Raw genomic sequence first — 25,652 nt, 5'->3', positions numbered from 1 at the left:
GGTACTCAAACCCCTCCACCACGTTAAGGTGGCGATTCTGCGAAGGGGAGGAAACCAGCAGATTGCATCAAAGCTTCATATGAATGCAATCCCTCATCCTGAGCAAGCCCAGGGCGACAGTGGAGAGGAAGCACTCCCCTTTCCTTTCAAAGGAAGAGACCTCTAGCAGAACCAGGCTCAGGATGGGCGGCCCTCTGCCTTGACCGGCTGGGGTTGGAGAGGACAGGAAAGTGGACAAGACAAATAAAACATACACTGGAGCTCTGGCTCTGATGAAAGAAAAAACCTAAAAATAACAAAGAACATGTTAATGGTTAGATATTGCCTGAGTGGAGTTACAAAAACAGCTCATAAATGAAAACATAGTCAACAGAACATCGGAGAAACCAAATGACCGAACATCATAATAACATATGAGGTCTGTTGTGCCTGGTACTCGTCAAATCTCTGGATTTGACCTAAAAAAGGACAATTCTCCATATTGCATAATTAACTGTATCAATCTGAAGAAAAAATAATCTGTCAGGTTCAGGTAGTGAAGTAGAGAGTGAACAACACTCACGAAGATATACAAAAAGACAAGAGAGTGGACAGAAAGTGAGACAGGATAAGGTGAACAATGAAAATGTGACTACTGACAATCAAAAACAATATATATTACACAAATATGTATATTGTGTAAACCACAAATACAAGGATACTTTGTTCCTCCTTTTCCCAACCTTTACGTGTGCATGTAACTATGTGGTAATGCCTGTAGTAATGTCCTAACTGATTTCCCTAATGTGAAATCTGCATTTTCAATGTCAAAAGGTTTCCATCAACATGTATTTGCCGGCCTCCCCCTTGCAACCAATGCCCAGTACTGACTCTGGAAGTCAGGAACAACAACCAAAGTCCAACAACAAAACAAGTGATTCAAGCCAGCCAACAATGCCCCATACTACCAAAGAATACTGACTCCCCAACCCAGTGGCCCCATACTAACCCATTCCTGGAAAGACCACTATCCTATGACAGGTGCACAACAATGAAGGCGCAGAAAAGTCACCTTAAACACTCCATGGTGCAGCTCCTGGACACACAAATCACACAACTGGTACCTGCACTACATCTGGAAACCCATACTGTACAACAGAGTCCATGGATCCCATCCTGCATGACTGTATCCAGAAGCAAGTGGCAAAGAAACTTGCCACTTGTTCCAGCTGACCAAGGTGTTCCAAGGTCAGCCGAGAAACATAGTGCCTCCGGCGTGTCCTGGGTTTTCCCCAGGGACTCCTCCCGGTGGGATGTGCCCAGAACACTTCACCAGGGAGGCATCCAGGAGGCATCCTAACCAGATGGACGAGCCACCTCAACTGGCTTCTCTGGACTCCTCCACTTGGGGCAGGATAACTCACCACCAGGTAGTGGTCAGTGGACAGCTCCGCTCCTCTCTTCACCGGAGAGAGTGTCCGAGACATACGGCCGAAGATCAGATGAAACAATGACAAAGTCAATCATTGAACTGCACCCTATGGTGTCTGTTGTCAAGTGCACATATGGACACCCTTATGCCTGAACATGGTGTTTGTTACAGAAAATTTGTGACAGGCACAGAAGTCCAACGACAGAACACCACTCAGGTTTAGATCAGGGGTTTGTTCCTCCCAACCACGCCTCTCAAGGTTTCACTATCATTGCCCATGTGTGTGTTGAGTCCTCCAGTAGAACAAGGGATTTCCCAGGAGGGGCACGCTCCAGTAGCCCATCTAAGGACTCCCAGAAGGGTGGGTAATCTGAACTGTCGTTCGGCCCGTAAGAAAAAACAACAGTTGGGACCCGTCCCCCCACCCATAGGTAGAGGGAGGCTAACCCTCTCATTCACCGGGATAAATTCCAATATGGGAGCAACATGTATGCCCACTCCTGCCTGATGCCTCTCACCATGGGAACTAGTGGCTGGGGAGAGGGAAGTCTGGGTCTCCCTTCTGGATGGATGGATGGATGGATGGATGGATGGATGGATGGATGTATGGATGTATGGATGTATGTATGTATGTATGTATGTATGTATGTATGTATGTATGTATGTATGTATGGATGGATGGATGGATGGATGGATGGATGGATGGATGGATGGATGGATGGATGGAAAATCCAGCATTTCTACCTTAATATATGGGACATTCTTCAGACTATGAGAAGAAACCGAAGCTCTGGGAGAAAAACCAGCATACTAACATGTCACTTAAACCTAAACCCAATCCTCATCCTAATTTAGACCAAACTAAATACTAAAAAGTTATAACTCCAATGTCTGTGTGTGTATGTTTAAGAAAACCATGGGTGACTGATTAGTTCTTCCAGCGTGGGACGCTCATTTGGGTGTTCCTTCAGGCACTTGGTCAAAAGATCCTGGCAGTCTGGAGGGTCAAAGGTCAAAATGCAACAACAGTTAGGTCTGCAGACAAAGGACAGACTTATATATGCTGTGAAAATATATAATACAAGTGTTTGTCTAACTCTTGGAAAGGCTCTTGTTGATCTTCAGCTTGTTTGTGAGGAAACTGACGGTTTTGAACATCTTGTTGTGTAGAATTTCAAACAGGAGCACTCCCAGCTGCCATACCGTTGTGGGCCCAGCAGTATATTTCCTGAGACTGTGAAATTCTGGTGGGATGTGATCACGGGTACCTAAAAATGCATGAGAATAAGACAGTCAAAAAGTTGAAGAAGGCTAAAAAGAAGTTCTGTTTTCACAGTAGAGACAGAAAGAAGAGGGATATCATACCACGGAGAAGTGCAAATTTCCTTCCGCGGTCAAAGCAGCTTAGACCGAAGTCTATGAGATAAGCTTGTGGGCCTTCTGAGCTGCTCTTAATCAGGACATTTTCCACTTTAATATCTCTGTGGAAGATATTTGCATTCTGAAGATGAATCGTTGCTTCCACCAGCTGTTTTAATATGATCTAAAAGAGAAAAATGATTTGAATCTCAAAATTCTACATAGTTTTGATGTTGGACATTGGTAAATTGTAAAGGTATTCCTAATAACATGAATTTTTTTCCCCCATTTTGTCACAGTACAACCACATAAATTAATGTATTTCTTAGAGATATTATGTGATTAACATAAAGTACGGCAACATATCTAAGTGGAGGAACATTGGACTCTACCTTGGCCTCCTCCTCATTTAGACAACCTTCATGCTCATCAAGATAGACAAAGAGGTCCTCTGAAGGCATGGGCCTCTCCATCACTAGAAGCAGCTCTTCCTCCAGCTCATACCAGTCCAGCAGGGACACCATGGCCAACTGCCCTGATGAACTGGTAGTAAGATTCCTCAGCTTCAACATGATGGCCACCTCCAATGCCATCTTCCTGCCGTTCTCATCCTGAAACATCAAAGCAAACAGGAGACAATGCATCTGGAATCCAGCAAAGTCTTAAAGTCAGTCTTAGATGTTGTTGCTCACTTACCTTATGTTTTAGAAACACATTGTCTTTTGGGATGTGTTTGATAGCCACCTATAACATAGAAACAAAGCATTGCTCAGCAATCGGAATCTCTTTAAACGGAATGTTCAAGGTCAAGTATGTATGGAGTTATCAGTATTACTGTCAGGTGCATTGCCACAAAAATCACAGCCAAGTGGTCTATTGATCAATTTTGGTTTTATAGCTTCTGAGTTTTACATGAACAAAGAATTACAAATAAATTGAGATAAAAATTGAGATAGGATCACTTTTTATCTTATTAGATCATAGTTCTGCAACCTGCAGAACTATGATACTGAATGACTTGCCTGTAGTTATCACTCATATTTTAAATATCCCAAAGACACCTACAGGCAACTTATCCTTCTGTCGATATCCAGCAAACACACATCCAAAGCCTCCTTCTCCGAGTTGATGCAGCTCAGTATATTTTTCCTGGAATTTGGCTAAACACATGAACACATGTTTGAGTTTCACAAAGCATGAGGATAAAATCCTGTTCACTAATGCTACCTCAGATTTAATTGTAGAAGTTCTAACTTCTACATTTTTTTAAAGCTGCCAACTTAAATTCTGACCTCTTTGGGAAGTCACTTGTTCTTTTTTTGTCTTCTTTGTTGGTGGTTCCTCAAAGTCATCCACCTTCCTTTTCCGATTCCTCTTTCTTATTTCTCCTGTAATGCAAAGTATTGGACTGAAGTCACTGGATCCTAAAAAATCGAAACATCATAAGTTTTTCGACCTTTAGTTACCATAAGGCAAAAATGGCTGGACAGACAAAAAAAAAGACGTTTGTGCCTGCATTCCGCAGCATTTGTTATAGTCTCATTAAACTATTCCCCCTGTCTTTACACTGTAATTAGTAGATTAGCACAACTTCAGATCATGCATTGTTTTTGGCTTTGTCTGTATTATAGGCTTGTTGAATGTGCCACAGAAAGCCACACCCGCCCTGGCCATCCAGCAAATAATTCTGAATATCGGGTTGGGCTTGGGTCATAAATCTAAACTCTAATTTGATTGGTGAACAAAATATTTAGTTTGTCAATAATTTAGCTTGAAAATAAATATTTATGTAAAATGATAATTTACTTGCTGATAACCACAAGTGGGCTACCAAAATAAAATCCAGGCCTTGCAAACACCTTTTTAAACTCCTGCTGCTGAGACTGAATTGCTTCCTGTCACCTCTTTACATTTCCTCTTTTTTTGTGCAACAGGTTAGCCTAAAACAAAGGATGAACCATTTTAAAGTCAACACACATTTCCCAAAGGAGCAACAGTGGCTTCACCAGCATCTGACCACCAGGAGTTTAACGAGAGGTTAGCAAGACCCAGCTTTGATATTGATTCTCTCGTGAATTTGCATATTACCTATTACGTTTTATGTGTCATCAATAATGACACTTTTAATGCAAAGTTGACAATTTTAATGGACTTTTAATGCATGTTTCAATGCAACATGTTGCGATCTGATCTTTTCAAATGTGACCTGTGTCAAGTGCTTTGTTTGTGCTGTGCAATGAGTGCATTTTCAGAGTTCCCCATAGTAAAAGAGACTGGATACAAAGGAATATCGAAATGTTTCAATTTTTCAGATGAAAACTATGCTTTTTGTATCAGTTTGTTTTGTCAATGTAAAGTAGAGCAAAGCAGCCAACCTGAGCTGATGTCCATTGAGGAGGACGTCTCTTTAGTTTGGACCTGCTGCAGGAATCCCTTCTTCTTCTTCTTAGTTGGTGTTGAACATCCCTCTGCTTCTTCTGTCATTTTCCTCTTGATGTCGTCCTGGCAGGTTGTGGAGGCTCCGGTCGTTGCAGAGACCCCTATTCTTTTTCTGGGGGTCTTATCTTGAACTTTTTTGACTTTCTTTGGTCTGCATCCCTGAACAGACTCCATAACAGGTGGGGTCACCCAGCTGTTGTCTATAAGGAGAGATATTGGGAAAAATATGCAATGGTTTTGACCATTTGTCATGTCTGAATCACCTCACTGATATCTGACTTTATTACAAAAACTGTTCAACCTTTAACTGATTTTTACCAAGATGTGGGAGAAGCCAACAGATTTACTCATTTCAGTGTTCCCAAGCAAATAATAAACTCATGAGTAATAATAATAAATTTTATCTATAGGCTGAATGGTAAAAAACTATAAACTACTTATGTATTATGAGCGCAACTATAGGCTGACTTTCTATGATCAGTGTGTAAAATGTACTTATAAATTCAAATTAATCTATCTTTCCTCAAAACTGAAACAACTATTTCTTGATAGCCTTGAGTGAAACTCATGAACTCAGTTACCTCGTTGTCTCCTGAGGGCGGGAGTTTTTCCCTTCCTTTTACATTCTTTGACCATCTTTGTCTTTTTCTAGACTTCCGTGTAAATTACTTCAAATACAAGTGTTGGCAGTTTTACCTCTCGTAGTTACGTCTCACTCTATCAGAGATTTCTGACGAACTGAACTCAAATAGAACTTTGGGTTCTGACACCAACCAGTGTGACATCAAAAATAACATTCCAAAATTTGGTCATAAATGTCAGAATGGAGGTGATGTTGCTTAACCCTAACCTCCAACCTTCCGAACGCAGGAAAAATCCCCACAATCAAATATCCACATTTTATTCAATGTCAGTTTTCCAGGAAAGAGTAGAGGAATGAATCCTAAATATTGGAGCAGCACAGATGCTTCATGATTGCCTCAAAAACATGTTAAAATTAAAAACTATTTTAGCTCGTATTTTCACCATTCTGTAGAATCCAAAAAGCATATTTTGTCTGGATTTCACAAAAAAAAAAAAAAAAAACAATTCCATACATTTTTCAGGTTTATTGTCTTTGTGTAGATTTGATTTTTTCTTTTCTTTCCAGCAACAAGAACAGGATATAGCTCACTCTTGGGTGATTTTTTTATTTTATTTTATTTAAATTAATGTGTGAATAAGGGCTATTTCGCTCTTTAGGAGCAGTCACATTGTGTTGGTGGTTCCTTTTACTATAAAATTTAGTTTTATAGTAACTATTGTTTAATCCTTAGTTAAATCAATACATTGAATACATTGTTCAACTATATTAATACTCTTTTACAGAAAGTTTCTTATTATTCACCAAAGCGATTATGGTAGAGTCTCAGTAACATAATGTGGACAAAAAATCTGTTTGGTGTCAGATCAGGCTTGGTGTCAGATCAGGCTTGAGACTCTGGCAAATGGCAAAGAGCAAAATCTTTACAGCACAGCAGCTGTACCTGCAATGAGCTTGACTTGGAGCTGCAAGCCCTAACAAAATATAAAAGTCTTTATACAATGTTGTCACTCTGGCTCAGAGCCAGTTCCAGTTTAACAGGTTTAATGCACAGTCACTCTTAACAGGGTGGGAAGTACTTCAACGTCATCCTCACTGAAGGGTCAGTTAATTGCTGAGATGATAAACATCTTCTTTGTTCAAAATAAGTGAGTTTCAAGACTTAGGTTTATTAATGGAACAATTTTGCATAACAAGAACATTTCATACATTTTTCAAGTTTATTGTCTTTGTGTAGATTAGATTTTTTTTTCTTTCCAGCAACAAGAACAGGATACAACAGCTGAGTGCACATATACGTACACTCAGCTGTTGTATCCTGTACCCTGAGCTTGTGACATTCGATAGAGGAATTTTTTAAACCTTAGGGTTTATTCCATCTCACTATTATCTAAACTAACTATTCTAATCTGTTAACAGACACTGGTGCCTTGCTTTGGTATGTGTGGTGAAACATTAGTCCACGTAGAGAAAGGAAACCCATCTGACTAGTTCTGCAGACATTATCTGGCCTTCATACAGTCCAAACAAACACTAATATGGTTAAATGAGTAAAATAATTAAAATTGTTAAAATAAATAACACAATTTTCACTTCACACTTAACATTTATTGTTATATTTTTTGTATTTTTACATTCATTTTTTGTTATTCATCAGGACAGACCAGTGTGTGGCTGTCTGAAGAGCAGTTTGAAAAAACCAGTAAAGCCACCAGCACATATTACATATTTATGCTATTGTAAATATTTTCCACCACAGACTAACAGGCTGGTGTCTGTTTTAATGTGGGAAAGCCTGAAGATCATAAGGTTCCTCAGTAAGTGATGCTTCTCAGGTCGTTTTCATGCATAACAATTTTACCTGAACTGATATATATATATATATATATAATATATATATATATATATATATATATATATATATATTTTTTTTTTTTTTTTTTATTATTCAACAACACAATTTTGGTTAAGATGCATCAAAGTCAGGCTTTATAAGTTTCTCTTGTAGAACTCATGCTTTTTTCAGAGAACTCTGAAAAAAGCCACTACTACTATTACTACTACTACTACTACTACTACTACTACTACTACTACTACTACTACTACTAATAATAATAATAATAATAATAATAATAATAATAATAATAATAACAATAATAATAGTAATAATAATACATTATATTTTACACCCACTACATAAAATTGACCAAAGTACAATTTTTACAATGTTGTAAATTGATGTTTCTTCCAGAGAGCATTGCAATAGATAAATTAATGCTTCAAAATCAAACAATGCACTCTAAGACTGTTCACATTGCAGCCTGAAGTGACCATTTTTTTTTACTTATTTTTTGTTTTATTTTGTTTCACACTTCCAAATATTGTGACTTGAATGTGATCTCCAACATGAACCGCATAGATCTGAAAGTGTCTCGCATGCACAGCAGAGGGCGTAATAATGTCACACATAGAGCGCATGCTCAGTGTTTTTCCAACACCCATAATAAAAATGAAGAAGAAGAAGTGCTCAGTGTTTGAGGAAGTAAACATGGATGCTAATGGTGGAGTGCATCTTATGATTCTGAAGTTGTTATTCAGCCAGAGCCAACATATTACCACTCAATCCTCATTAATCTGTCATGGTTGTTGTTTTCTTGCCGATTGTGATGTTTGTTAAGTATCGATGATGTTCAGGTCAGATGAGTGTGACCTGACTGTTCGGACTTAGATCATAGTTGAAAAAATTAGATACACATCGGATATCCCAGTGGTCTAGGGTGCATTTGAAAAAACCCGAGCTGTGTTCAGAAAAAAGATAAGTTATGGGTCGCATTAGGGGCAGAAAAATTGAAAGTAAGTCACTGCAGGCTGCAGTGTGGGTTCGTCTTTGAATCACCAACCAGCAGAATCACCAATTCTGTCCTTTCTGCAAGAAAGGGATTTCTCTTTTTATCACCCCACCCACTATTTTTCTGAAATACTGTAAGATATTTATTAGTAGGGCTTCTACTTCTGTGCTTACTCTTTGGTTTTTACCTCATTTTTTATTATGTATGTGCGTACGTGTGTGTGGAAAAAAAAGTTGTATCTGCTTCAGCTAAACCATGCTGTCATGGATTTTACTCTGTGCCTGGAGAAATGTAAAAGACTTGAAATGTTGAAAGAATTTGTAGACTCTAGGTTCTGATTTCTCAACAGCCCCAAGGTCTTCTGGCTCCAGCATTTGTGAAAGCTCTGTATCATCAATTTTCTCTCACTTTAGCTGGAAATGTGTTGATAAATAATTGAACCAAGAGAGAGGGATGAATAATATAGGACTCCAAATATTATAGCATTTATGATGAGGTCCAGTGGACCGTGTGGGGAGGTGAAGACATTTGCTGCACTCTGTGGTCTTTCTCACCATCTTCACAGCATTTCATATCCACCGTGAGATGCAGCTCATCTCTGGGCCAAACATTGGTATTTTTCAGCCAGCCTGTTGTGCAGCGGATCCATCTCCATCACTCTGAGTGTCTCTCCTCCAGCCACCACCGCAGGCTATAAATAGCCCCACCTCCTTTATACCACTTTCCAATTAAATTTCTTCCATTTGTCGACTTGGAGATGCCACCTTTAAGTGAATTATGGTGGAAAATGGTGACTGATAAAAGGTGAGTGTTGGGGAGCAAGCCTCTTTGTGCCATGTGAGAACTTAAGACAATGTATACCCTCAGTCCTGAAAGCTCCAGAATTGATAGATGGATAAGGGAAGAAACAATACAGGGGACAGACACAAGGAGAGGGGGAAGAGAGGCAGAGTGATGCATGACCCCCAATTTTTCAAGGCTTTGTAATAAAAGTCTGCAGTGTGGTGTTCTCTGTCTCTGTCACATTAAAAGTAAATAAGACTAATGGCATGGTACCAAAAACTCCACAGGGCTATGCTGTCCCCAAAGAGAAATCTAGAAGTGTACTTCACTCAGTTTGTTGCTGCACAAAGCATCCTGGTCTAAAAGGACAGGTCCTTATAATGTATTCATGTTCTTCACCATGTCCTCCACATGATGAGCAGTGAAGTTTGGGTCATTTAGATTTCCAAGGAAATTGCCTGAACTGTGATGCAGCTCCATCAGTGTAGATTTAGCATTGCTAATTTATTCAGCGTAACCATGAGGGGAACATTGAAGCTTGCCCTGAATTGTCTTCTTAAAAATCATTCTAAATAAATCCAAAATCAAAGGAAGGGATGTTTGTATGTTGCTTAAAGTTGGAAAAGGTTCTATAGTGTATATGTTTAGAGTAAAAATTATTCCCATTGTTAAATGTATAGGTAAAAGGGAGATACTTTCTAAGCCTGAAAACATCATCCCAACTATGAAGTATTGGGTCAACAGCATCATGTTGCAGGTGGAAAACCATTATGAGGAAGTACTACGGTAACATCTGAAGACATTAGCCAGGAAGTTAAAGTTTGGACTGCATGGATCTTCCACATGGACAAAGATTTATTTTAGCCTTTTCAGATCTGCTAATTCCTCTGCCTGAAAAACATAACATTATGATGGCAATATTTATTCCCATCCTACTTCTCCTGGATCATCAGAAACTGTCTGGAAACATGTATGAAATATATCAACAGCTGAATAGGAGCTCAGGTCCCGTTTTAAAAGCTTCAATCTTTTCACAAACTCGGTGCAGCAGTTTGGCTCATCTGATCTTAACCAGATGGCAGTGGAAAGTTGGAGGTGAAAAAAGTTTCTTCTGATTTTAATTTTCTATCAATCTGCTGTTTTTACCCCTAAACCTTCAAGACTGGCTTTCTTATTAAGAGTGAGGCTGAGTGGCAATGTAATTACCCTACAACTTTTGAAAATGGTGCAGCTAATTGGACCCGGGGGAATTTGAAGAAGTGGGTTGCTTTGGAGGGTGGATGTGAATGAGCTGTTAGTAAAATTTTGGCTTTTCGTTGTGTTGTTCTTGTCAGGATCAGGCTCTGCTGCTGAGCTGCATTTTAAAGTCTTGCTGCCTTAAATTAAGACCTTTGCCGCAATCAGGTTGCCAATTGTTTTTAAGGTGTATTAATTTAATTTTTGGTACAACACTGCTCTTTAAAAACTTTGCAGTGCCACTTCCTAAGAACAATGCCATATAATAAAGGGAAGAATTTAGTCTAGAATTTCTGGTCTCATGAGATCAGCATAAAATCAAGCTGAGTAATCAATGTTGTGCTTTGGATGTTTCTCTGGAACACCTTTGGGATTAGAGAAGTTATGTCAGGCAGCTGTTTATGCAACACATCATCTTCTGCTTGTTGGGAAAGGGACATTCGTGCTTTCAATGTTCAGGTGAAATTTTCCGGCTCAGAACAATTTGGAGGATTTGTCGGATATACAAATGGTTTCACAGCCTCCTAGAAAATCTTCTTGAAATATGAGCAACTCATTCAGCTTATGGTGTTTTTATTCAGCTAACCATTGTTAGTGCTGTCTGGACAGGGAAACACAAAGGGTCCTGGGTGAACAAGCACACACAGACACAAACAACCACAAATAAGTGGAAGAGAGTGGATGAAAGAATGCCAAACTTTTTTATATAAATAAATTTTGTAAACCACGCACTATTTGTCTGCACTATGTTGGTATTATATAAAATAAAGTCAAGTTAAAAAAAAAAAGTTTTGTGGTTGTGATGTAAAAAGTGTTACCAGTACAGAGAAATGGATGATTGTTTCACTATGGTTTGGTTTATTCCATATAAAGCAGATATGAGTTATTTGTAATGAACTGTTGAAACATTTTGTGTACATTAAAACTATTTCCCATGATGCAGTAATGGAAAATACTGCATTAAAGCATATTAAAGCATTATCAATCAATCAAATTTTATTTGTATAGCACATTTCAGCAGCAAGGCATTTCAAAGTGCTTTACATCATAAACACAAAAACACAAAGTCATGAAACATAGAATAAACAATACGTTGTTACATATTACGTTTCAAATGCAATTCCAAACAGGTGTGTTTTTAGTTGAGATTTAAAGGAAGTCAGGGTTTCCGCTGTTTTACAGTTTTCTGGAAGTTTGTTCCAAATTTTTGTGCATATATGCTGAAAGCTGCTTCTCCTCTTTTGGTTCTGGTTCTGGGGATGCAAAGCAGACCAGAACCAGAAGACCTGAGAGGTCCTGAGAGGTCTGGAAGGTTGATACAACAACAGCAGATCTTTGATGTATTGTGGTGGTAAACCGTTCAGTGATTTGTAAACTAACAACGGTATTTTAAAATCTATTCTTTGAGCTACAGGGAGCCAGTGGAGGGACTTTAAAACTGGTGTTATGTCTCTATCTTCCTGGTTTTAGTGAGAACACGAGCAGCAGCATTCTGGATCAGCTGCAGCTGTTTGATTGATTTGTTGCACAGGCCTGCGAAGATGCTGTTACAATAATCAGTACAATTAAAAATACAAGAATGGATGAGTTTCTCTAGATCTGGCTGAGACATTAGTCCTCTAATCCTGGAGATGTTCTTCAGGTGAAAGAAGGCCAACTTTGTAACTGTCTTTATGTGGCTCGCAAGGTTCAAGTCCGAGTCCATCACTACTCCCAGGTTTAATGTGCTTTAATAACAGCTTCTCAGAGATACTCCACTGACGGCAGCCTGACTCAGCTGTCCAGTAACAGAAAGTAAACCTATCACCACTTAAATATGTTTTATCAGCGAATAAGAAGCCACTATGCACAATTTTGCCAATATTCAGAGGGGTGACAGATACTCAGTGCAACAATTTGTTGTCAAAGAAAAAAAAAAAATCTAGCAAAATGCCTGACTCAAAAGGAATTCCTCAGTTAATTTAAATTGATTGACTTGAAATGGATTTGAAATGTGTAATACTCACATGTATGTTAGGATGTTAGGATGCACAGTAAAGAATTTGTAAGCTCTGCTGCCTCTTGCCTGCATCCCTTCTGCTGGAGTTTATATTCCTAACATGTCAGAAAGCATGCATGATAGATTAATTGGCCAATCTAAAAGAAAACCTTAACTGTGAGTTGTAATGTAATAATAATAATAATAATAATAATATAATAATAATAATAATAATAATAATAATAATAATAATAATAATAATAATAATAATAAATGGATATAGATGTTAATCTGGGCCATTCATATCCATCATCTTTTGGTGAGCTGATGTTAATGTTAGGAAACTGGGGTTCGGGTTTTCCAGTCTCTTCCACTTCTCAAAGTTTCCCACCAGAGGGACTCAGGGAGCTGCATGACTACCAGCTGAGTGATCAGACACACCTGCAATCCATCAAGGCTGGTCAGCACTCCAGCACTCTAGTCTTCTGAGCTCCAGGTGTGTTTTCTAGATGTTTTTTAACACCTTGCAACTTATGTAAACCATGCTAACTTGCTTTCTACCATTGCAGTATATATATATATATATATATATATATATATATATATATATATATATATATATATATATATATATATATATATATGTTTTTTTAAATACCTCAATAACAATATCAATACAATATTCCATATTTTCTGCTTTTTAGAGGGGGATTGTTGGATTTTGTCAATCAAATATACATCAAAACACTTTTTTTTTGTTCTTCATAAACTGTCCATAGAATAAAAAATATATAAATGTATACAAAAATCACAGAACACATTTAATGTGCCAAAAACAAAAGATAAATACATATAAATGCAAATTAATTTTGGTCAACAAAACACAATCTGAAATGATCTATGAAGTACAAATAAAACAAAAATACACAAATGACACACTGCTGTAGTTCAACAAGTAGCTCTACAAGATCTTAGTGTTTCACTGTCATGTTTTTTTTTTTAAGAACACAATCATTTTGTGTAAAACAACAACAAAAAATGTTTTAATAGAAAAGGAAATCTTACTTTTAAAATATTCAACATGAAAATATTTGTGATGAATGGTAAAAGCTTGAGCACATTTCCTAATGAACTTTGTTCATGTTCATTTCTTCCCTCATGGACATCTCTACTGCAGTAAAGACTAATTATTAGGTTTCCTCCAGGCTTGGACTGTTTCCCGTGGTGATGTTTTCATTGCTTTACCGACAATGAGTATGTTTTATTTATTTTATTTTTTAAAGAAAATCTGATGCAGGACACAGAATCATCAGCATCTTTAACTCTGGCTTCCTCTGATTTATTGAAATATTCAAGTTCTGGTAGAAGCTCTGGCAGCCGCTAGCTAACAACTACTTTCTGAATAGTTGTATCCCGGAGCCTGCAGAAAAGATTTCTCCTATTTCACATAAGTCAGTGGCCCTGAACCTTGTGCTAGCTAATTTTTGGTGTTTCATTGGTGTTTCAGAAAAGTTTTTTTTTTTTTTTTTTTACCATGGCCGACCAGTTTATTCTGTCTATGTGGAGAGGAGAGCCAAGCCGAAGCTGCAGCGGTCAAAACACTGCATGAGCTACTGCTTCCCTTACCACAGGAAGCAGCTAATTCTGTGAAATTCAATCCAGTCCAGACTGTGGACCAACTGACCAGCTTCTTCTGTAATGGTGGTTATCAAACAATAAGGAAGTTTTACTGCTTGCTGTACAGGTCAGGCTCAGTTAAATGACATCATTATGTTCATTTTTTAACCGTGTTAAATAAATCCAGTGAGATGATATGGCACACCCCCAGTCGCCACCATGGGCAGCACAACTCTAGAATTATTAGGTCCAGTACCAGACATTTTGCTGATATGATAATGTTTATTTAGAAAAACACCATAGTTTCCGGATATTACAGAATTACCAAAATAAATGAAAACAATTTATCAAAATTCTAGCATATTTAAATGCTACTTTCCTTTAGGTGAAATTTAGCATGAATGTACCTTTTTAAAGAGAATACAACATGTCACTCAAGTTTTCTTTTTCAAACCAAAAAAAGTTCAATGGCTTCAACATTTGAGTCAAAGGTCATGTCCTCTGTGCTCCACATCTCTGAGGACCAAATGTGTTCTGACCCGCGGGCTTATTGTCTCGTCAAAATAAATAAATAAAATACAGAATCTCAGTTCAGCAAAGGAATCCTAAATGCTACTACTAACCTCTGATTGTGTCTTCAGGCAATGTGAAAAGTCATAGCTTTAATCTGAATACCCTGCAGTCATCGCCTGCTCTCTGAATCCTAATCTGATTTTATCCCACTTGACTGGCCATATGAATAATCTCACTATTATTCACACATAGACAGATTTTTCTGTTGCATGCAATGGACCGATTATTATTTAGCATTTTCCTGGTTAGTCATATGCTATCTGACTCCTTCTCTCCGATAATCTTACACTGATTAGATTTATGTTAAAGTATAATCCAACATGTTAGTATCGTTGACCAAACCTGTGCAGCTGATTTTTTTTTATTCCAAGCTCAAGAGGCAAAAGGCAAATTTACTAACTTTTCTGTATCAGAGATGTGTTTTCATTTTTGTCACCAAAAATGAAAACAATAATAATAACAATGATAATACAGACCTTTTGGCACTTAAATAACTTAGAAACATCATAATATGTAGGGCAAAACATAAAATACAGAAACCCTTCAGCTGTGAGTTTGACAATGTCTGATTTTAACTGGGATGTGCAGATTCATCATACTGTGGTGATTTAAAAATCTCTGCTGTAGCTCAAACACTTCATCCAGCTTTCACACATTGTCAATAGAAGGAATAAAAACAATTGAAAGTCTTTCAAAAGGCCAGTCCTGCTTGCACAGCATTTTATTTACAGAGTCTTTGAATATCTGAGTGGTCCAGAGATTTTCCTTCAAGCACCGTCTGGATCTCTTTGGCGTCCACCATTGGCTAGATAAAACTAGCCAATGGTGCCAACAAACTGGAGCTGGTTTTATACTGCATGAGACAAACAATAGTCACATGTGGAATGATTATTCTAGGTTTATGTAAGATGTAATATGACACACAACTTCCACTTAAGATCTGCTTTTATCTAGCAGTTAAAGGAATATTTCTCCAAATGTGTTGAGGATCATCAAAATGTTTTTCAGTTTATCTCAGGTAGGCCTTTGTGTTATTTTTGGCAAGTAATGGTTTTTCACCTTGAAATTCCCTCCTGGATGCTATCTTGCAACATTTTTCTTGTTGTTTAAAAACAAAGCTTAAGTGGAACCTGCGGGGCTTCAGATGTTGTTCTGGGTTTCACATCCTGGATGAATCTTCTGTGTACTCTCTGTCATGTCAAGACAGTAATGAGACTGTCTTCAGTCAGAGGCCTCTTCGGATTTCTTTCAAGACTGACTGCTACCAAGAATCCTTCTTGCCCACTGCAGCAATGATTCTTTGAAGAAACTTTGATGAGTTATGATTACATTTAATTTTCCTTTGGAAAAAAAAAAGTGTTTTTGAATTGAATCTCTGATGTATGATGGAATATATTTATCTTCACTCACAATCAGTCAACAATGAATCCAAATGAGTCAGGGGACGGAAAAGTTTCTGTCACACACAACATCTTATTTTAAAAGACATCAGGAATTATGTATCTTTTTATCCTATGGTTGTCTTTAAGTTCTAGTTGCCAGTAGCAAAATTTTCCTGCCTATGAGACCTCATTTTTATCATAAGCCTCAGCTACTGTGCCAACCCTTCTTTGAGTAGTTTAGCTGAAGTGACTTTATTCACTCCTAAAATAAAATCCCTGCTCCATTTCTTACTGTACCTGGTAACTCAGACAGGAATTTATTAGTGTCATTTTTTTTAGCTATTTTTAATACAGTAGTCACTGTATAATTGCTAATACTTCACAAAAGCCCTATGTGATGTATTTTTAGTTCTTCCACATGACTCTTATCAACTTGCTAGGGCAGAAAAATCCTGTCATGAAATAGAATATCTGGATAATTTAAAGAGGAGGAAATGAAATAGAAGAGACTTAGTACTCGCTGCCCCAGGTATGGTTAGACTGGAAAAGCTGATATGTGATGCAAATGAGTGAAGGGTCAAGAGCATCCAGTCCAGATGCTAATCAGGAAAACACGATAGAAACATTTTGGGTTTTCCAGGTCTGAAAAACAACCACTACCGGATTCTGGTTTGACTTGATGTGACAACGATCTGACCCATTCAAATGGTAGTGAAATGGTAGACAAAAAGTAGTTGGCACTCCGCTGAGTTTGGGTAAGCGTGGCATGCCCCTAGTTCACCGGGAAAACTGAAGTACACAAAAACTGGTGGTTTGACTGTCCTGCTGTCTTTTGTTTTATTTAACCTTTATCTTACCAGACTAAAAATAAACAAAAAACATTGAGATTAAAAGAACCTCGTTTCAGGCAGTCCTGGCCAAGAGGCAGCAACAAATATAGCACAGAAAAATACAGTTAAAAGAAAATGTCAAGCTATAAATAACAACGACATCTCATTGAATCGACCTGCAGAGCTTTTAGTTTACATTTAAAAGCTCTAAACGAGATGAATTCAGTCAATCTAAAAGTTTTTTTCGTTTGTTTGTTTGTTTTTAACAAATTGCAGTTAGAAAAGAAAGCCTTTTTGTCAAGTTCAGTCTGGAACAGAAACAGAACGAAGAAACAAATCATAACAAAGTAGAAGTCAAAATTTCTCAATGAAATTGCAGCATAAATGTAAGTTTTTGATTTAATTCTGATTTAGACCCAATTTATTTATCCTGCCGCTTTTCCCCAGTCCAAGAGCAATGTGCATATGGACTGGCGATATGAAAAAAATAAATTTTTGATGTTTACTTCATGTTATAATGTTATTCCCTCACCTGCAAAAACTCCTGGAGTGGTGCTGTGATTCTTTCACTCATGTTTGAAAAATTCTCTATTCCCGTGGTATCTTGAAAAGACCTTTCCAACAACAAAAAGGAAAGGAGTCATCCCTCAGCATAACGTAGGATAAGCACAAGAAGTCTTTCATTTTCAAATTTCTGAGTTCCTTCAATCAACTTAGAATATTACTCCTCTTATTCCCACAGATGTGTTCAGGAGAGCGCGTTGTGCATCAGGCCAAGGTCCCCACCATGCAGACCACTAAGCTGTGTTTTATAAGTGAAGCATGTCTTTTTAATGACGTATATTTGGCGTAAGGGTATAAATAGTACGTCATCATATCTGTTTTTCATAAGTTAGGCTAAAGTTTTTGTTGTTGGATACAAGTTCAACAGTATCTGAACAGACCATGATTGCCCTCAGCTGAATTAATTACAAAAGAAGTTTATGGCGCTCTGCTGTTGGAGCACTTGTTGTGTAAATTCCAGTGCATTTTTTTTTATCTTGATTTTTGCTTTATTTGGATATTCCTTGACAGAACTACAAAACAGCAGTATATAACTGTGAAGTGGAAGGAAAAGGATACAAGTTTTTTATTTGTTTATTTGTCATCAGTCCATCAAAGTCAATACTTATAGATCCACCTTCCACTGCAATTACAGCTGCAAGCTGTTTAAGGGTTTTTTTCTCTACCAGCTTTGTACATCTAAAAATTGAAATTCCTGCTCAACTCTTTTTGCAGAATAACTCAAGCTCAAAGTCAATCTTCAAGTCTTTTAAGCCACCAATTTTCAATTAAGGTCATAACTTTGATGGAGCATTGTAAAGCATGAGTAATTTATTATCTGGACCAGTTATTTTATTAAATGGTGGCTTGTTTTATTCAGGCCAAAAACACAAATAATATCTTATCTTTGCTCCTTAATGGCCATAATCTGAGTTAGAGTCAAATTTTCCATTTCTTTTTTTTTCAGTGATCCATTGTCTCGCATCATGTGATTTCGGACTGTGAAACACTGCATTCTCTCACTTGACAACAAATGCTTTCCCTCGCAATGGTATTTTTCTGATTCTTTGGGAGTTCAACGGCTCTGCCAATCATTTACGTAGCCAATGGGCTCCTGAGAAACTGCCCGGCATTATTTGCAATGTCTGGCCAAAGTATTTTTTTACTCCTATTCTGTCAGATAAAATGTAAAAATACCATTGTAATAAAAAAAATTAATAAATAAAAAAATAAATAAATAACCAAATAAAAACAGATATCTCATCTGTATGGTGACAAACTGTTCCAAAATGTCTAATTTGGAAAGTTCAACCGGGCTTTTATCAACTAACTTCTATGCTTAATTTTATTTGCTGTATTTTAGTGCAGTAAAGTGCATGATATGTGGTCATTTCAATAAACCTGTAAGTTCCTCAGTCATATTAAATTCACTTTGGGTATGTCTTTTTCGAGCAGTTCTCTTAAAAAGGGATAGATTCTTCAGGACTTTAAACAATTAATTTTTGTAAACTTCCAACTTTGAAAAAAGTAATAAAAAACATCTAGATTTTGTTTTGCTGGGCAAAGAGGAATAACTTTGATAATCCTAATTGACTTTCAATAGGAAACATTTTGTGTAATTTAATGTGAAAAAATAAAAGGTTGTGTCTCTTTTTGTGCAGCGTATCTAAATATCTGGTTTCGACTGCGAGTGGCTAACCAGCCGTTGGTTCCTGGATAGAGAAACAGTGAGCTAAAATTAAGTGAACATATATCTGAGCACGCCATCGAAGTGGCCATGCCCGATAACACATCTGTGTGTCCGTGATTGCCTGTCTAGAAGTCAAGGAGATTAGAAGGAAACCTGCCTTCCTGGATCCAGCAACCATCACTCTCAAAATAGAAACGTAACACTGACTCTGATCCAGCCGACAAACACTCAAGTTCACCCTCAAAGTGCAGAATGTGTCCTGACAATCTATCAGGAGAGATTGTGGAGGCGATAGTATCTGGGTTTGTCTCCACATTGTAATTGTTATCACACCCACCTTTTAACACTGCTGCTTCTTTTGAACAGATTTTAAAGAGCAGGCATTTAAAACAGTTCAGCTAAACCAGGTGCTATGAGGCTGAGGCTGAAGCAGTAAACTTTTCACATTTACAACTTCAAAATGACACTCAGAGATCAGTGTTTGAGAAATATAAACCTTGTAACCTGACAATCCTGAAAAATGATGTAAGTGCACTGCCAGAGCCTTGACAGTTGTGTGATTGCTTTATACCAAAAGGGTACCTTTTGGGGTGAAGGAGGGAAACCACTGGATGCTGGTTGATTGTGATTTTCTCATAATGGAGAGCTGCCTTGCTACTTGTGTTAAGGGAAACTGTTGAATCATATTTTTTGACTTTCTAACTCACTTCTTCCTTTATGGACAAAAACCAAACCAAGGCATTGGCTTAAAAAAAATAAATAAATAAATAAATCCCTTCCTGTAGCCGAAGTAATGCCGCTAAGAAAAAAGTTTAGTGTTTTCTGTGTATTTTCTTGAGAAGAAGTCAAAGGAACTTACTGGAGGAGGAAAAGCTTGGAAACAGTTGCTAAAACAATTTTAAAAAATTTATAGAAAGAATAAAAACATTTTTTAAAATCATACAAATCTTGCTCTGTGTTTTATATTTAGATTGCAATCAAATTTTAGTATTTAATGATGTTGTCTTACAGCCAGTGGGTGCTGAGTTTGAATTCATGCCTGGAGTCTTTCTGGGTGGAGTTTGCATGTTCTCCCTCTGCTAACGTGGGTTCTCTCAGAGTTCTCCACCTTTCTCCCACAGGGTAATTGATTTCTCTGTTGTGTTTTTATTAATGATCTGAGCTTAGTGGGGAGAAAAATAGGAAAAATAGCTGGTCTCTTAAATGATTGGAAGCCAATACAAAGTCCTGATATGGGTGGAAATACATCCATATGTGGGTTTTGTATAAGATGCATTGTAAGAACCATTTTTCTAACACATGCTATGTTGTGGGGACATCTCTTCTTATGGGGCCCGAGTCACATAAGAAAAGACACTGTTTTAGGTATGTCAAGGCAATGGTTTGTCTCAGAGTATGGGTCAGGGTAACACAGTAAAAATGAATCAAAAATGGATAGAATCCAATGTAAAGTCCTTGTAAAAATAAAAAAGATATACACTTTGTGTGCTTGCGTGTGTGCGTGGCTGCCGGAGGAAGGTGCCAGCAGGCAGTAGATGAATGATTATGTCTGGATAGTCATGGCATTCAATACAAAATGACAAAAATACAAAGCTGCAATGTCGTGCTGAAAAGATGTAAAAACCCTGATGCTCTTGAAAATAGTTTCCTGCCCCCTCAGGCCTCCTCATGGTCATGGTCTTGTCTTAGTTTTAGCTTTTGGGATTCTCAGTACAACACTGTTATCCACGTCAGCAGCAAACTACTGGCCATAAACTTCTTAACTGTCTGCTTCATTTTATTTTAAGCCTGTCTGAAAAAGAAGGACAGCCATCAGTTTTGACAGTAGTCATAGTTTATTGAAAGGTACTTATTTTTGCACAGGCAAACACCACAGTGAGCTTACAGAGGGAAGTTACTGGTGTAAATATTTTAGAAATCTCTGTCTCTCCTCATTTGGACATGTGCAGCCATGATTCTTCCCGGCTGTAGAAAAAGATTGACTGGAAAGCACTGCCAAAATAACGACAAGATGTCTCTGAAACTGGTGGTGACATTTTGTGCTGCTGATGTCATTTGCAATCAGGCTATGTACAGTACTGACTAAAGAGCTGAGGCACAGCAATAAGGTCCAATCAATAACCAGCACACAAATGTTTCTACCAGCTCCAGAGGGAACCAACATGGATTTTAGCTTCAGATGATCTAGAAAACATTTCAATGATGAGAAAGTATTGCCACAGCTCTTGTGGATGAAGTTTTGACAAGCAGCTGGAAGAGTCACTCAGCCATCCTTAGTTCTGCTTTCTTAGCTGTGAAAATAAGAAACATGAAATAATGTGATCATCAATGGAGCTACTGCTGCTACATTCTCATTTCATTTGATCAACTTAAGCAAAAAATATGCAGTTATAATTACATTCAACAAATAAAAAGACACAATTTTTTCTCTCACAAAGTTAGAAATACCAGAATTATGTTTTATTTACTAAATACCAGAATAGGAGAGAAATAAAAAGATTAATTAATGCTGTCAAAATCAGGAGTTTATGTATGTTTCCTAGTAGTTTTATAGCATTGCCATGAAACTGGGTGACTTTAGGTTTCCTCCCACAATGGATTTGATGGAGTTGTGGTCCACTCCTGCTGGGAGAACTGGTGACCTGAACCAGGTCTGCAGGCTGCCTTGCTCTCGCGCAGAAGTCACATGACTTTTTTCACCAATGACCTTGGACTTGAGTTGGACTCATGTCCAACTGTTTATGGGAAAGAACTTGATGTCTTACATACAATCTGAAGTTAGATATTACTTAAAAAAGCTGATGTGGGGTAAAAAAAATATATATATATGCTGGTTTCAGGTGTGTGCCAGTTCCTCTGGTTTCGTTCTAGGTGGCGCTTTCTCGCTCGGCGCGCGATATCACACACCCTTCCCACAGGTGTGTTTTCTAGTCTCCAGTCGCTTTACACTCTATGTGAAGTGCGGGATTTGCAAGTTCCATCTGAGGATCCAGTTGGTTCCCTCCAACCCCGCTCCGCTGCACTCCCCTGGCGAGTTACGCCCACTAATCAGCTGCTCGACCGCCGCCCTGTCTCGAGGTTACGGTTCAGTTCTGAATCCACCACTGGTCGCTCTCACCTGTCCTGCCTCCCTCCCGGACAGACCATTCAACTCCTGCAAGTGAGATCATTTTTCTGGAGCAGTTTTCTCATCACCGGATTCTCAACTGTCAAATCTGCCTGCAGCTCGCCGACATACCCGACCAGACACGTCTGCATAATTCGTTTTTTGTCTTTGTAAATAAATCTTAAATCTGATCTCATGAGAGTGTCCTTGCATGCGGTTCGAAAAGTTCAAGGCATCGTGACCGGTGTGGCATCGGTGTGGGTGAAATTAGAGATTAAAAAGGACCGTGTGGCGGTGCAACCAGAAAGGAAAACCCCCACCGTGAAATCTGTGCAGCGGGGTTTTGACTGATTGAATGTTCAAACCAAGTAAAAAAACAAAACAAAACAAAAAACAAAGAAAATACATAAAATAGCGATCAAAGTTCGCCCCAGCGCCAGACTTTGCTTTTCGGGAATTTTTGATGGTATCTTTGATGGGGTTTTGACGTTTCAATTTTTTTATTTTGGATTGAGACTTTCGATTAAAACGGAGAACTGCTTCCTCTACTTTGTTCTGTTTTTTGAGGATTTGGGACTCTTTTGCGGACATTATTCTCATTAAAAAAGAGCGGGAATATCTGGCCATTTAATTGTTTAGGTTTTGTTGCTGACTTAAAGTGAGTGATTTAAATCTGACCTATAATTATTTTTGAGGGATTTTTGGTTACTGAGCTATTCATCAGAATAACTATTATTATTTCTTAATATTTTGGTTTTCTGAATTAGCCATTGTTGCCAAAAGTCTACAAATTTTATATTAAGTCTTTGGATATTTTTTTTCCTTGTATTTTACCTGATTCCTGTGACAAATCCCCCTTTAGTATATTGTGAGTTAAGCTTTAAATCGAGCCACATTTTAGAAACTGACCAGTTAACTTTGTATTCTCAGGGCCACGTTGATGATGCAGTTTGGCTTTTAAATCTGGCCCCCCTAGCAGATCCAAATACCTGTGGGTGGTGAGTGGAGTCTGTTTCACAGAGTGGTTCCTCTCCGTCTTACCTCTAAAACGGGTCCAGTTCCATCAGAAAATGTGTCAGATAAGTGCCGTCTCTCTATGCCACTGGATCGTATATTTGAAGACGTATGCATTGGAAAATTATCTTAAGATGAAGATTGTTTACTGCAGCTGGTTCATTCTGTAATAGGTGTATTTATAACTCTTCAGTTGGCGGCCCCGGGGGCCACATTTTGCCAAGAATTCTCAGTGGGATAGTTTTTTTTCAAAAAAACACAAAATCCAATTATTTTGCTGTATTTCAAAAACTTTTATACAAAAGATTTTGTAAAAATGCAGGGGCCCAGAACGCAGCACTCGGTGCAGTAGTAAATCCTCAGTGCAGCAGATCTTTTTGTTTTTTGGGTAGCGATTCTGGAAAACTTGTGACATTTTTCATCAAGACTCAAATGTGAACATGTGCAGCTGAAAGTTGTGGCTTTTAGGACAAATACAAAACTCTCTTAAGTCAAACTGATTTAAAACAAGAGAAGTTTAGTCTGATTAAACTTCAAACAATGAGAATTTTTTTTAAATGTTTTATTCAATGTATGTAAAATTCTGGTTTCAACCATATAGGTTGTTTTCAGGTCTAATGGCCTGTACTGTACAGTTATTAAACATGAACTACCAAAAAAGAGAAGACTTCTGCAGTGAGGAGCAACTCCTAATGAGCTCAGGAGATGTGCAGTTCCACAGGGTTTTTAATTTCTGCTGCTAGTCTGAAGGAACTAGCAGCAGTTCCTGCAGAGCAGTGGTGGAGGGCTGCTCTGTGACACAGAAGCTCCGATGAGAAAGGCTGTGATAGATCCAACCAGGCATGCTGCTTGGTTGAATGGTTCCCATGGAGACTAAATAATTTCTCAAACATGCATGAAAGAATCAAGGCAACATTCCAGGTGTGCTTTTGATGAAGGAATAACATTATAACATCATGTAAAGCTCAAAAAAGTTAATTTTACATCACACTGCCCTTTTAGACACTTGATTTTTGCTCAGATGGAGCAGAAAGTGTGAAATCTGAAATGCCGACACTGAAAATGGGATTTGTCAAAATGGCTTCCTGTAATGTACTTCACACTGAAATCAGAGGCGCACACTGAAGCAACATGAAGACAGGAAGCTTAGGTTTGTGTCGGCGCTCATGGGTCCAGAGCCTCAGATGTGGTGGTGTACGGGAGAGGGCAGAAGGAAGTCAGTCAGCCCAGCCAGATGATGGGGACAGGTGGAGATATGATGGCACCTTGAGCTAACCTGTGTGTGGGTGATAAGCTGCTGCTTACACATGCAAAAGAAGAAGGCTTATTTGGAGAGCTTGTAGGTTTTTTTTATCTGATCACAATACAGGTAGTTGCTGCCTCTCAGTTTATAAATTCTATACTTTGATATATGTTTTTATAAAATATAGAAAGTAGAGTGTGAGTGCAGGGTTTAGTGAGCAGAGTTTAACAAAAGCAAAGAAGCTAATTATTGTGCACAAAGCTATAATCCCTAAATATCCACAGGTATTGCTCTTAAATTTTCAGCCTTGAATGTTGTAATTATCTCTTATTTTCTGTGTTTTACAGTGTGTTTGTTGTAATGGTGGAGGCAGCGATCCTGCAGAAAAAATAGGCTGTGTTCTGGAGAACAATGGCTGCCCAGGATCTTCAGTTCAAAGTCAAATCAGTTATTGTACACTAAATGATACAGAACAAAATGATCTGGTGCTTCTGCCATGACGGACCTGGGTTTGAGAAGGCATTGCCTACACACAAAAAAGAAACAGAAAAACTGATGTAGGAGATCTATCTATCTTCTCCTACATCATCTCCTAAAAATTTAAAATATAATTTGTCAAAGCTGGCTTGATATTTGTTCTTTATTGTTAATTTGTATTCCTTTTTATGTTGTTATGCATAATTTGTTCATGCATTCGGTATGATGTGCCTTTGGGACATTTGATGTTGGTGGGTTCATAAACTTCCAACTATTTCCACACTGCTGTAGCAGGTACTCTGTATTTCACAGAGCAATCCATGTCATTTCAAAAGTTTGCCAATGTGCCAAAAAAAAAAAAAGTGGTGGCTCAAATGTTGCCAAAATTACTATTTCCACCATGGCTCTTTGTAGGAAAGAAAATGCTTTTCCACTTTTATTTATGTAATAGAAAACAAAGTAAATCACAAGTCTAAACTATCTGTCTCATTCCCTTGACAGGAGGAACAAAAAAAAAAAAAGCAGGGATAAGGTTCGGG

The 25,652-nt window shown here is 37.9% G+C and overlaps 1 protein-coding gene across 1 annotated transcript; it reads right to left on the bottom strand.

The window, feature by feature from the left end:
* Positions 1-2,256: 2,256 nt before the first annotated feature.
* Positions 2,257-5,919, bottom strand: LOC129364856 (serine/threonine-protein kinase pim-1-like). The gene is made up of 9 exons (XM_055037774.1): positions 5,791-5,919; positions 5,146-5,409; positions 4,063-4,158; positions 3,836-3,930; positions 3,467-3,514; positions 3,163-3,381; positions 2,777-2,954; positions 2,509-2,679; positions 2,257-2,408 (listed from the first exon to the last, which is right to left on the bottom strand). The coding sequence occupies exons 1-9, from the start codon at positions 5,843-5,845 to the stop codon at positions 2,317-2,319; spliced, it is 1,218 nt and encodes a 405-aa protein (XP_054893749.1). The 5' UTR covers positions 5,846-5,919; the 3' UTR covers positions 2,257-2,316.
* Between the last annotated feature and the right edge of the window lie 19,733 nt (positions 5,920-25,652).

Source organism: Poeciliopsis prolifica, unplaced genomic scaffold (assembly GCF_027474105.1).
Source record: "Poeciliopsis prolifica strain line A6 unplaced genomic scaffold, Auburn_PproV2 SCAFFOLD012, whole genome shotgun sequence".
Lineage (NCBI taxonomy): Eukaryota > Metazoa > Chordata > Actinopteri > Cyprinodontiformes > Poeciliidae > Poeciliopsis > Poeciliopsis prolifica.
This window is presented reverse-complemented; position numbering and strand designations above follow the sequence as displayed.